General features: G+C 37.5%; 1 protein-coding gene across 3 annotated transcripts in view; it reads left to right on the top strand.

The window, feature by feature from the left end:
- Nucleotides 1-11,865, top strand: part of EPM2A (EPM2A, laforin glucan phosphatase) — a 41,068-nt gene extending 29,203 nt beyond the window's left edge. For all 3 annotated transcript variants that reach the window (XM_027888205.1, XM_027888207.1, XM_027888206.1), the window contains exons 3-4: nt 8,278-8,519; nt 9,940-11,865. In XM_027888205.1, coding sequence (XP_027744006.1) covers nt 8,278-8,519; nt 9,940-10,220 — 523 coding nt within the window. In that variant the 3' untranslated portion in view covers nt 10,221-11,865. The remainder of the gene's footprint in view (nt 1-8,277; nt 8,520-9,939) is intronic.
- Nucleotides 11,866-12,348: the final 483 nt, after the last annotated feature.

The following is a 12,348-nucleotide window of genomic DNA, read 5'->3' as shown; positions in this document are numbered from 1 at the left end:
TGCTTTCATTTTAGCACGTTGTCAGCTTGAGGTCAAATCTTAATGGCTTATTAGCTTGGCATATCAGCAAATGAGGTAGTTTTATGCCACAAATTTGTGAACATGGAATAAATAAGATACTATTAAGCATAACACTCAGAATTCAAGGGCTTGAGAAACTTTGTGTATTGCTAAGCTGACAAAGTGTTGTTCTAAAGTGATAAAAGCAGGTGTTTCTTTTTAGATTCCAAAACTGCTCTCATGTGAGAGGCTAGATAAGTAGTTCAAATTACACCTAAGAAGAAAATTTGCCAGACCTTAATTGCTTTTCATCAAAGTGCCAAATAAGAAGGATAAGAAAAGAACCCCCACCTTGGAACTACATTATAGTCTTTTTAATTCTCCTCATTTAAAGCCCTGAGGTACAATCCTTAACTTCACAACAAACTTCACTCTTTCAGTGGTAAAGCAGAACAAATTTATAAGCAATTACTTGTGCTCCTTCTACGTCTGGCATTGAGGTAAAAGCAATTTTTTTGTTCAAGAATGTAAGTAGTTTTTACAAGGTCTGCCGCTGTGTTGTTTCAGTAGGATATAGTCTTATCATTAATCAACACTTTTCTCAGATGGCTTCTGCTAAGGTTATGGCCATTTATTCCATCTTTCTTGGTAAGAGTGATCTTATTAAGCCTGCCTATGTGATCTTAGTGTTCCATCAGTTAGACCATAGCATCATAAAACCTTGCTCTCCTACTCTGGCCAGTACTGCTTGACTGCATGCTGGGCAGCTGAGTGCATCAGACTGTGCTCAGTCAATCCTGCTGAAGCCAAGCCTGTCATCACAGAACCTCCATTGGCTTGTCTTCTGCAGGGAGACTTTATCAGTAAGTCAAGAGGAGGAAGGGATTAAGACCACAGGCATTTACCCATGTGCTCTGTGCAATGAAATGTCAGTGTCATAACCCCTCTACATTATTACTCTACATTGTTATTTCTTTGGTAAGGAGGCATTTTGCTGAGAGACCTCTCTGTCCTGTATTTAAAGAGAATGTAAAGAGAGCAGAATTCTTGCATAAGACCAAACCAGGGACTCCTCTGTTTTGGCATCTGCCTAGAAGAAATTATTAAAACAATGTTGCCATTTTTCTCACCTCTTGGTAGTTGCTTTATAGGTGAAACTACATGGAATTTTATATTCTTTGCCTCTTTTATGTAGATAAACCCAGTTGATTTGCCCCCCCATATATTTTATCTTTAAGCAGTTGTCTAATTTCCTCTTGAAAATGCTAAATTCTTAGTCTACCCTTATATGAAAGTATTTTCACAAAAAATAGCTGTAATGTACTGTATTTTGAATGTTCTCGTTATTCTGTATCTTTATGCAGTAAAATAGTTAGTAGAAAGTTCAAAGTTTGAATGCATAGAATGGGATCACTGACTTTTAGAAGATTACTATAAATTTTCTTACTTTCAGTTCACTTCTTTATGCAGGCTCATATTACCACTCTGACATCTCTGTAAATCAACATTTTCACCAAGCACCACTGCAAGAATCTACTGGTTCCCTTTCTATTTGATTATAGTTATCTTAAAACACAGTGATGTGTACGTGAGATATTTATTCCAAGGCATATTACCAAGATGCATTCATCAACTGTGAATCTCATCTGCTCCTTTGCTGCATATTCATTTAGTTTTATTTGACACCACTGGCAGTTGTAACTAATAAAATCTTAAATAATTCTATTTGGGGCAAATTTTGGTCTCTCCTGGAGTAGGTTCATCTGTTTTGAGAGATCTTAACTTGAAAAACAAATTCCATGTTGAATATAGGTCAGCAATGACATGCTGTAGAAAGACAGCCAGGGAAGTATAAGGAGGGATAAAGCCTTTGAAGCAGAAGAAGAAGTAAGTAAACTTTGGTTCTTCTCAGAAATGCATTCTTTTCAGTACTAGGCATAACATACTAAGAAAAAGAGAGAGTCCAAAGGCAAAAAAGAATGATCAGATGCTTTGAATATATGACAAGTGTGTGTATGTGTGATGAACACAAAGCTGTGCCAGAGTGCGTTAGTAACTGGCAGAGAAGTAAAAGGATTTTGCAGAGTGGAATCTATTCTTTGTGTCTCTGTGACCTGTGACTGCACTATATTGGACATTAGAAAAATATTTATGAAGGCAAGGATGGTAATCAATGTGCTTTCTACATGTCAAACTATATTTGAAAGTGCTCAGATCTTCCACTGGAGAGCAGAATTCAGTGATTTGAAAATCTTTTTCTGTGAATAAATTTCAGGGCAATCTAAGTAATGTTTCTAGATTTCTCTGACAAAAGTACAAGAACCCCTCTGCTTTCTAGCAAGTGCTCTTAGTGTTTTCACTGTCACAAGTTCAGCAGAAAAGAACAAGGAGGGCCTAGAAAAGAGATATCTACTTTCGTATTTCAGGGAAGGCACACATAGACCTAAGAATAAGCTGCTATATGTTGTTTGCCACTGGCAAAAGAAGGAGCACAGGCAGGATGATAGTTCTGGATCATCATAATCCAGTGGTATCCCCATTTAAAGTTATGTGCCTTGTCACAAGGCAGAAAGTAGAGAAAAGATGAAAGAACATCTCAGCTACATCTGGTAGGATTTCCTGTGCTCTCATTTTGAATATGCCCAAAGCAATACTTTTGGAAATCTCTTTTTGTGTATGCATCAAATGAGACAGAGAACAGGTATTTTCTCTTAAAAACTAGTTTGAATTCAGTTAAAAGTTGAAAGTTTCTATGAAGCTTTTGTTACAAACAGGTCATAATTTTCCATTCTGAAGGAGTTCCTGCTCCAGTGCCATCAGGGGAGGAAATGAGAATGTGCTGTAATTGGAAACAATCTCTAGTAGTTCAAGTGCTGCAAAAGACATCTCTAACTGAGTTGTACTTCAGGCCTACATTCCCCTTGGGCTGCTTGCTTGTAGTGGTGTCAGGGTAATAGCACTACACTGGTACAAAAAACCACTCTGTATGCCTACAAGAACACAAAATGCTGAGGGTAAATTGACTGAATTATAAATGTTGCTCTTCTGGGAATGCAGAATAAGTTTTACTGTAAGTTAAGTGTAGCTCTAGTTGCATGCTACACCTTTAGGAAATAAAAATCTTAAGGGAGGACAGAGCCAATTTAATAATTATTTTGTTTGTTGTTTCAGCTAAATTGCTGTATCTTGTTAATATGTAGATATTAGTGCTCAGCTCACTGTCATCAGATGCTTAATAGGATCTGAGGAAGACTGGTGCAGAAAACTGAAGTGAATTGAAACCTTAAACGTCAGTCTACACCTTGACCAGGCACTGAAGTATGAATCAATCCATCACTTTTTATTTGAAATAATACACTGAACCTTGGTAAAAAATATTACTGATATAAACAAATGGCATTGTTGATGGATCACTCTATTTGGCAAAGTCCCCTTTCTTGATTAAAGCTGGCAACAATAGGGATAAAAGGACATCTGAAGTACCGTATCTAATAGATACTCTGATGAACTGTGTTTCCCAGAGGCCCAAATCCTATCCTTTCCTGTAAGAATTGTGACCTCCTGTAGTCCTCTGACTGATTTTAAGGTAGATTCTAAGATGCCTACTTCTAGCACACTGATGATTGAACAGATCTGGAAGCAATACCTGAGTCATCCCAGCTTACAACTCAGGATTATAAGGAAATTTGAATTTAGTGCCTGTTTGCCTTAAACCATTATCAGCAGAAGTAAGACAGGAGCTGCTGAAGAAGCAGTGTAGACATCTCTGTCATGGAGGAGGAGGTGACTGCCTGAGGCAGTAACCTGATGTCTTCCTCTGTGACAGGTCATCTTCCCTGTGGATTAAATCTCTACAACTACAGTTGTTGAGTTGTTTTTCTACTATCTATTGTGAAGGTCAAAGATTGAAAGGTACAGTTTGGCATGCTTTGGGAACATTTCCTCCAGCTGAAAACTACAGTCTGCTCAATAAAAAAAAAAAAAAAAGTATCAAGATGCAAATCCTTTATTGCCTCAGACTCTTTTTCTCCTTAAGAATGGAAAGACTATTTGCATATGCATTGATTAAATGAAATACATTTGTTTTTTCAGATGCATTCATAGTGAATTGTTATAATTTAATCTAAGCTGTGCAGGGTCCTGGGGGGAAGCCAACAAATGCAATATATGTCTAGATCATTAAAAATAATTTGTGTGCTGGAAAAAAACCCCATGCAACTGATTGCAAGGTGTTCCATATTTATTCCATGGTAATGATAAATTGTTGTTGGTTTTCTCAGTTTACAAATCAAAAGGCAGGTTTTTAAAACATCAACCTTCAGTCAGGGCTATGTAAGTCGAAGCAAACTGAGCAGATACCTCCCTAACATTTAGTACCTGTTATCACTAATTCAGACTTCTCACATTAATTCATCTATTTAATCTCCAAAAGTCCCCTTAAGGAAAGTAAATGTTTTCTACATACTACTGTTGGAAAACTGAAGTGTAGGACAGGCTGAAAGTAACTTGACAGGAAGTACCTTTCCAGAAAGGGCTTAAGACAGTCTACAGGTCTTAATCTCAGAAGATTGCTGGATACTTTTTATGTTACTTTAGGGGATTTCTTCATTGATAAACTGTCTCTGACTGAATTGACCGTGTCTTCTTGGACCAAGCAGGGCTTATTATCTTAGCAATGCAGGGAGTCAACATTTATGGTGACTAAGTGCCATTTTTATATGAAAACAGAATTCTAAGTAGAATTTTGTTAAAATACCACCAGCTTGTGATATTTGGGGAATATGAAAGGGGTTGATGCCTGAAAAGATTTAAGATTTATTGATGAAATGTAATCTCTAAATGTTTTTTGAACTGTATGTAGCGATCTCTTAATCTGCTGCTGGAAAACAACCACATGCGAGCTGGAAGGCAGTGGCTGGCAGAATGCTCAGAGCACTACTATGTGACAGTTGAGGGCGGAAGGAAAAGAGGTCTCTTTTCCTTGCCAAATATTCTTGTGGATAAAATCTGGCTTCCTAGTGAAGTGCAGTGGCAACTTAAAGAAGAAAGACTGCATTGAAAAGGAAAACTAAAAGTCACGTTTTTAAGGAAAGATGTAAAAATGAAATTACCGCATTCTTGCTTTGTTGAATATGTATATTTTCCTGGTCCTCAGCATAATGAAGCCCTAAACAGGGCTATAAAAAATTTATTATCTAAAATAAAGCTGCTAAACTCTCCATTAGTCTCTGTACTTGCATGTGCACTGACCCTTTTATTCCTTCCTTCTGATGTCAGACAAAGGTAAGGTAAAGCCAAGTAGAAATATATGTACCATGCAGCAGGATTATCTTAGAACTTTTACATAAATTGGCTGATAGGACAGCTCTTCATTACTGTTTTCTGCATGGTCAGTTTTCCTGGTGAAAGAGTGGCTAAGCCTTGTCCAGCAAGACCAAGACTTTACAGTTATTTCCAAGTGGGTAAATAAGGTGCTTGAAGACCAAGGTCAAGGCTACATCTTGGTCCTCTCAAAGGCTAAACTCTAGAACCTGATCATAAAAATAATTCACAAGAATTAGCTGTCCTAATTTTTCTTTTTTTCAAACTCTGAAGGCTGCTGCTAGTTTAGTTAATTACAGGAAAGACAGGGATAAAAACTTGGTAAATTCATCAGATTGTTCGGTAAATGCAATTACTGTTGTTCAATACAGGAAGTCTCACCTGTTAGACTGCAAGAACAACATAAACAAACAGTGTATATTCCAGGAGTCTTGCAAATACCACAGCTGTGATGTTCACCCAGTAAATAATCATTGAGGGGAAAAAATATAAAGCATTGATTTTTCTATAAGCAAGAGTACTATCCAGAATTTTATTCATCTCAGAAATGTTTTAGTCACTCCTTATTCAATCAAATCCAAGAAAACACACTTTTGCTCTCCCATCAAGGTAATTTCACATATTAGATGTTTCCCAAAATATCAGTTGAATTACATATATATGAGCCTCCAGGAAAGCCTTTGAAGAAAGGATACTAATGTTCTTGTTCTTGAAATAATATCCTCATATTGTCATGAGATATTAGTGATGCTGTCATTTTTCTTGCTTGGTGATGGAGTGTTGTGGGCATTGCTCATCTCCAACTATTTGTCACTATCTGTTAGGGCACTTTAACTTACATTCACAACCTTGAAATGCTCTAATCATTGTGGTGAACTCCTGACAGTGGCCACTCATTCAGGTTAGGATGGGGTTTGCAGTGGGGCTGGCACTTGGGACGTGGGTCAGCACAGCAGTTGTTGCAGTGGACCTCTGCTCACCCCTTTAATCAGTGGAAATGCTTGAACTGGTTGTGCTGGATTTTGGGCAATTTTGAGAAGCTCCCTTCTTGTATCAGTATGTGGGATTTGTGCCTTGTACATAATGGGAACATACAATTTGTGTGCTTTATTGCCTTTCTTTCAGGCTGCTGTGGAGTCCATTGCTGACTGAGTACTGATATTTCTTATTAGATGATCTGAATTTAATTTGTAGCTTAAGAAAACTGTGTATTAAGATTTCCTTCTTTCCAAGTCTTCTCTTCTTTCTAAAGAAGAGAAGGACCGTGAGAGAAGTGATGAAAAATGTAAATCTTTATTTTTGAAATTTCAGATTTATTGGATTTATTGTTGCTTATGAACAAGTGCATTTTCTATTAGCAGTGGGAAATACCCTCAAAGCAATCTAGACCAGAACATGTATGTGAAACAACTAAGTCAAATCTCTTCAAAGAGTCTTACTGTTGAAACAGTGTTGAAATGGTTATTTGCTATGCAATACATTTGTTTAAATTGGTCTCAGTTACCATATGCTGTGTGTTGTCTCACTGAAACAGGGGCTAAAGCTAAAGACTGCATTTGCGTGGCTACTATGCAACTCACTGTGGATGCAACTGACATGCAGGAAACAGTAAAAATTAGTGCTTCCTGGATCTGAATTTTTTCTTTTGACCATATTTCAGTACTAATATTGCAGTATTTAATCATTACAGTCAATTACAGGTCTTAATTAAATGCTAGTAAGCAGTTATTGCTGTGATAGTAAAATGGAAATAGTTACCTGTTGACTTAAGGGCAGCTTATAGGCTCCTGAATAAGCCTAAAACTTTCCTTATTTGTTTCTGAGGTGAAAATTGGTAAAGACCATAAGAAATTCATGAAAGACATTTTATGTTTGAGGATCTTGCTTTTGTTGCACATTTGCAGTTAACAGTATTCCAGATTTTGTTGCAGTTAATAATGTTTGCAAAGTTGCATGCTCAAGTGAAGGGATATTTTGTGTAGTTTGTGGATTGCATGTTCAAAATCAATGTTTATGGAAGCAAAATAAATTAGTCACTAATATCACTAATAATTTGAGCATATAAATAATCCAATGTAGATACCATAAATTTAATTGCATGTGCAGATTAAATCCCTCATTTGCAAGAAATCCTCTTAGTATTCAGTTTATAATGTCACAATCTGTTGAGACAGACAATAGTTTTATGATAATTAACAATGGGAAAACCACAGAAGTCTTGAAGCTTATTTTAGATAATTACCAGAAATATGGTTGTTTATCCATCCTGCACAAACCTCCTGAGTTTTCTTGAAAAATTTTGGGTTCTTCAGTCCTTGAGGAAACTAGACATGCATTGTAATTCTCCATTTTGGTTCCCACTAGACTGGACAACATCAGAGAAAAATTAGAAGAAAATTACTGATTAATTTTTGAGTTTCATTACAGAAGGATAGTTCATATTGGTTTTACTTTTCTACTTTCCTTATTATAGTGGTAGCTACAAAGTTGGAAGAGTTTTATGAGTTTGACTTATTACTAAAGTAATTCGGATCTGGATCATGTGACTCCTTAAGGGCTTTTTTTTTTGGTGTGTGTATGTACAAATTACGTGAATTTTCAGAGTTTTCTAATTCTAATCTGCGATGTTACTAAGCTACTACTGCAAGCTTAATGAGGGATGCCTTGGAAACCTGTGCTACTAACTATGCTCTGAATTCTTTTCTCAGATGATTTGTCCATTTCTGGTAGGTTAGGAACTTGATCCCCAGCTTCAAACATTACCAAATCAACTGCAATGAAATAAGAAGTTGTAATGAAATAAAAAGTTGCTTACTGCATGACCTGAAAAGGCTGTACTTAGCAGTGTTTGTGTGATGATGTTAAGCAGGTTTGGAACTGGAACACCGATGAACTTGGCAGTTTCCATCTTAAAATATTTTAATCAATCCCACTGCAATATTTTCTCAATGCTAGGATTCTGCCAAACATCTGGCTGGGAAGTTGCCCTCGGCAGCTGGAGCATGTGACCATCAAGCTGAAGCACGAGCTGGGTGTTACGGCTGTGATGAACTTCCAGACTGAATGGGACATTGTTCAGAATTCCTGGGGCTGCAACCGCTACCCAGAACCCATGAGCCCTGAAATCCTCATGAAACTGTATAAAGAGGAAGGTCTTGCCTATGTCTGGCTGCCAACTGCAGACATGAGCACTGAAGGTAATGTGTAGGTCACTCTTGCAGTAAATGAATAGCAACAACCCCTTTGAGTTACTGATCTGCCATTTTCGTGACAGTTCGTTTTTTTTCTTCTGTGTAAATTTTGCATAAAAATGTAGTTAGCGCAAAAGTTATAATTTCTTTGTGTGCTGTCTTTAACAAATTATTCATATTTTCTTGTAAGCAGAGAGGCCATCTAAAGTACTTTGTGTCTGGCATTATTATGTGTATTTGAGTTTAAAGCCATCCGACATCAATAACTGCTTGGCTGTTTTTGTTTTCAGCTTGAATTCAGACCATATAATGAAAATATACTGTGTAGGTGGAAGACTGCAAGCTTGCACAGCAGGATAGCTTGCCATCCATTCTGATTAAAAATGGAGATAGTGTTGTTGTGTCAGAGAGCTGTGCTCTGCTATTCCCTTCCCCAGCAAATATTTTTACTTTAACTGTAGTATCCCAGCCTGATCAGTCTCCATAGAGACATTTTATAATAATTTCTAATTAGCTTAATATGTTCATAGCACTTGAGCTGTAACATAAATTACTAGTATTTTTAAGGCCTTGGTTGGAATGCTCAGTTCAAAATCTTGTTTCCAGCCAATAGGTTAGAAAGTGAGCATGTTTTCAAGTGAGCAGCCTACCAGCAGAAGAGATTGCTTTCAACGCAGTGAAATACCACTACCTGAAATAGAGAACTGTCATATCAGTAATAGGACATCAGGGAAGACAGGAGACCTTAAAATCATGATTTGAAAGGACTAAACATCTGTGCTCATCTGTGCCATGAGGAAAAGTTGGACTCTGCTGTTTGCAGCTTCAGTTCCTGGTACAGCAGGGAGAAAGATGTCAGGAAATATAGCATATTCATCCTTTTGGGACTGAGAAAGGCTATTCTGTGTTGCATATAACCATATGCTTAGTACACAATTATAACAGTATTAAGTTGTACAGCAAAAAATCAGAGCAGTATTAAGTCCTCTGATCTCCCGCCCTCAGTTACTATTGACTTGATGGCCTTTGTTACAATGCTTTGAAAAGCAGCAGTATGCAAGTACCTTCACAAACCTCTGGTACTAAAAAACATTTCATTTTTGGCTTGCTAACTTTAAGGCTATGTAAGATGTCCTGGTCTGTGTAATTTGCTGCCTTGTCTCAGTTCCTGTGAAAACGAGTATGCTATGCACATCCGATGTTAATCAGAATGTATATTTAGAGAAGACAGCTTTGTGTTATCTGATTCTATGTTGCAAGAAAGAAACAAGTTAGCATAGAAGGTCATTTGAGAAAAGAAAAAAAAATGTCAAATACGTCAGGCTTGCCATTATTATTCACAGTTCATCAGGCTCTACAGACAAATTCTCAGCCATGAACCTAGCTTTCTCCAATGCAAATGTATGTGCCTTGTTTTTAACCTTAGGAAGAATACAGATGTTGCCACAAGCTGTCTGCCTCTTGCACGGACTACTGGAGAATGGACACACTGTCTATGTTCATTGCAATGCTGGTGTTGGCAGGTCTACAGCTGCTGTCAGTGGCTGGCTGAAGTACGTCATGGGATGGAGCCTGCGGAAAGTCCAGTACTTTTTGACTTCCCGGAGACCAGCTGTCTACATAGATGAGGAAGCTCTGAATCGCGCTGAAGATGATTTCTACCAGAAATTTGGGCATCTTCGTTCTTCATACCAAATACAAGAGTAGAAAAGCGGAAGAGGAGAAGGAAGGTCAAGAGGAATCCTTAGCGTTTGAACCCCACGGAGTTAGAAGTCATAACTCAGGCACCAACTTCACCTCTTCAGATTATAAACTTGTCATTAAAGTCATGAGAATTTTGTTTAAGAAGTGCCTTGGGGTATTTTTTATTTGCTTTATTTAAGCTGATACAATTCCTGGTTTCAATCCTTTTGGTGCAAGTATGAAACCTAGAAACTCTGCAAAACAAAACTAAGATTTTCTTCTAACTTCTTGCCTATAGGAACTGAGATTTTAGGGTAGACACTAAACAAGATGTGAGGTGAAATAGAGTTGACAATATTTCAGTGACAAGAAAGCAAAGGCATTCTCAAAAAAAAACAGTATAAAGGTTGACTGAATTAATGTTCAGGTTAGGATGGAGCAGATCATCATCAAAGCTGCTCAGCTATTTTAGGCAGAGTATAGATTGTTGTAATGTTTTGTAGTAGTTTTGTAGACAAGAGGTATTAATGAGAAAGACCATAAGAAAGTCAGTTTTTCAACTCAGTTTCTTAAGCAGAAAGCTAATGTCTAATGCAGTGAACTAAAATTTGCTCTCTTTGTCTTTCTAATTAATGTTAAATATTATGAGCTACAGCTATGCTCTGTTATGACATTGGGATTGTGCTGGGATATGACACAAAGAGAGGAAACAGCTCCACCTACTGCAGTCTTGCTCTGTTGAGGGGAAGGACCACTATTTATCACATTATTTTAGGCTGTGAGTTGTCTGCTACATTTTGCTTTTCTGGTCCATGCAGTGCTGTACAATGAGCTCCCTAGGTGCCAAATCAATCTAAGCACTGGGGTAAGGCAGGACCTCTTGGAATTGTGTGATAAGCCTCTGTGCATGTTTGACATCACAGCCTTTGGGCTGTTGACCTGGATTTGTATCTTTATCATAGCAAAAGCCTCTCCTTGTGCAACCATTGTGTGGATGTTCATGGATGTAAGGTTTATCTGATTGAAGCTAATGCTGGGCTACTTGTAGGGTAAATAAAGTGAATACATTCCTCTAAAGGAGCAAAGAGCAACTCTGAGGAGCGTTTCTCGGGAGCTTAGCCACAGTAGGCTAATGTTGGCTTTGTGGATGATCCCTGATGTTTTCCAGTGCTATTTGGTCACTTAGCTTAACTCACCAGTGGAACCAACAGCCCTGCTCAGATAAAACCAATTTGCTGTAGGTTGAGTTCAAGACAGAAGGGAGAGAATGTATTTCCTAAGGAGGAGAAGAGTAAGGATGCATAAACATTAAGAAACCTAGTTTCTATAGGTTTATTCTTCAGTGAAATTTCATTTTTTCCAGCCAACTTGTTCCTCCAAAGATACAGTCAGTGCCAGAGTAGTTTAGCTGATATATATTGATTTTCTGAATGCTTAATGGAGAAACTATTAGATATGAACTGCTTATGGAGAAAGTCCAAAATAATATAATACATTTTATTTATCCTATACTTCAATCATCTGTAAAAGAAAAAAATGTTTATTTAAGTTATTCTACATGTGTGGTTTTGGTCATGAATTTGTTTCTGGTTTTTTGAAATAACACCGCCTGTTTAGAAAATGGATGAGAAAAGTTCTCTATTAAATAAAGACAATGACAATTCCAGCAGCCCATGTTGTCATATGTCTTTGTCTCCCAATTTCACAAGTAGCAAAAAGGGTCATGACTTATATTTCTATATAGAACTGGGACCAGCTCATCATTCACAGCTATGTCTTGTCTGCTGTGTTGTGTCAGTTTTGGTGGGAAATCTCAAACAAATAACACAGCAAAGGTGTGTGGATGGTATGGCACTTCTGGTGTCTCCAAAGACAAAAAAAGGTGTTTCTTCTCCTAGCACCATGCAGAGAGCAGAGCAAGTGTGCTAGTGATGCTGTCTGGCTGTTGGGTTCGTGTACAAATGGCTATAGATGCCTGCCCAGGAGTTGCCTCATTTGGACTAAGTTTAAAGCAAAAATGGTGAGGTTTTGCTACTGTGTGCCTCTCAAAATCAAGCACTGAGAGGAGAAGAATGGCATAAGCAGAGAGTACAACTTGCTTAATTTTTACACTGTGGTGGAGATATATTTGAAACCCCAAGCTTCAAATGTA

This window comes from Empidonax traillii, unplaced genomic scaffold (assembly GCF_003031625.1).
Source record: "Empidonax traillii isolate 1590-97213 ecotype Southwest subspecies unplaced genomic scaffold, ASM303162v1 scaffold235:size1242204, whole genome shotgun sequence".
NCBI classification, from domain to species: Eukaryota; Metazoa; Chordata; class Aves; order Passeriformes; family Tyrannidae; genus Empidonax; species Empidonax traillii.
Note: the sequence above shows the minus strand (reverse complement) of the source record. Positions and strands in the feature narration are given on the sequence as shown.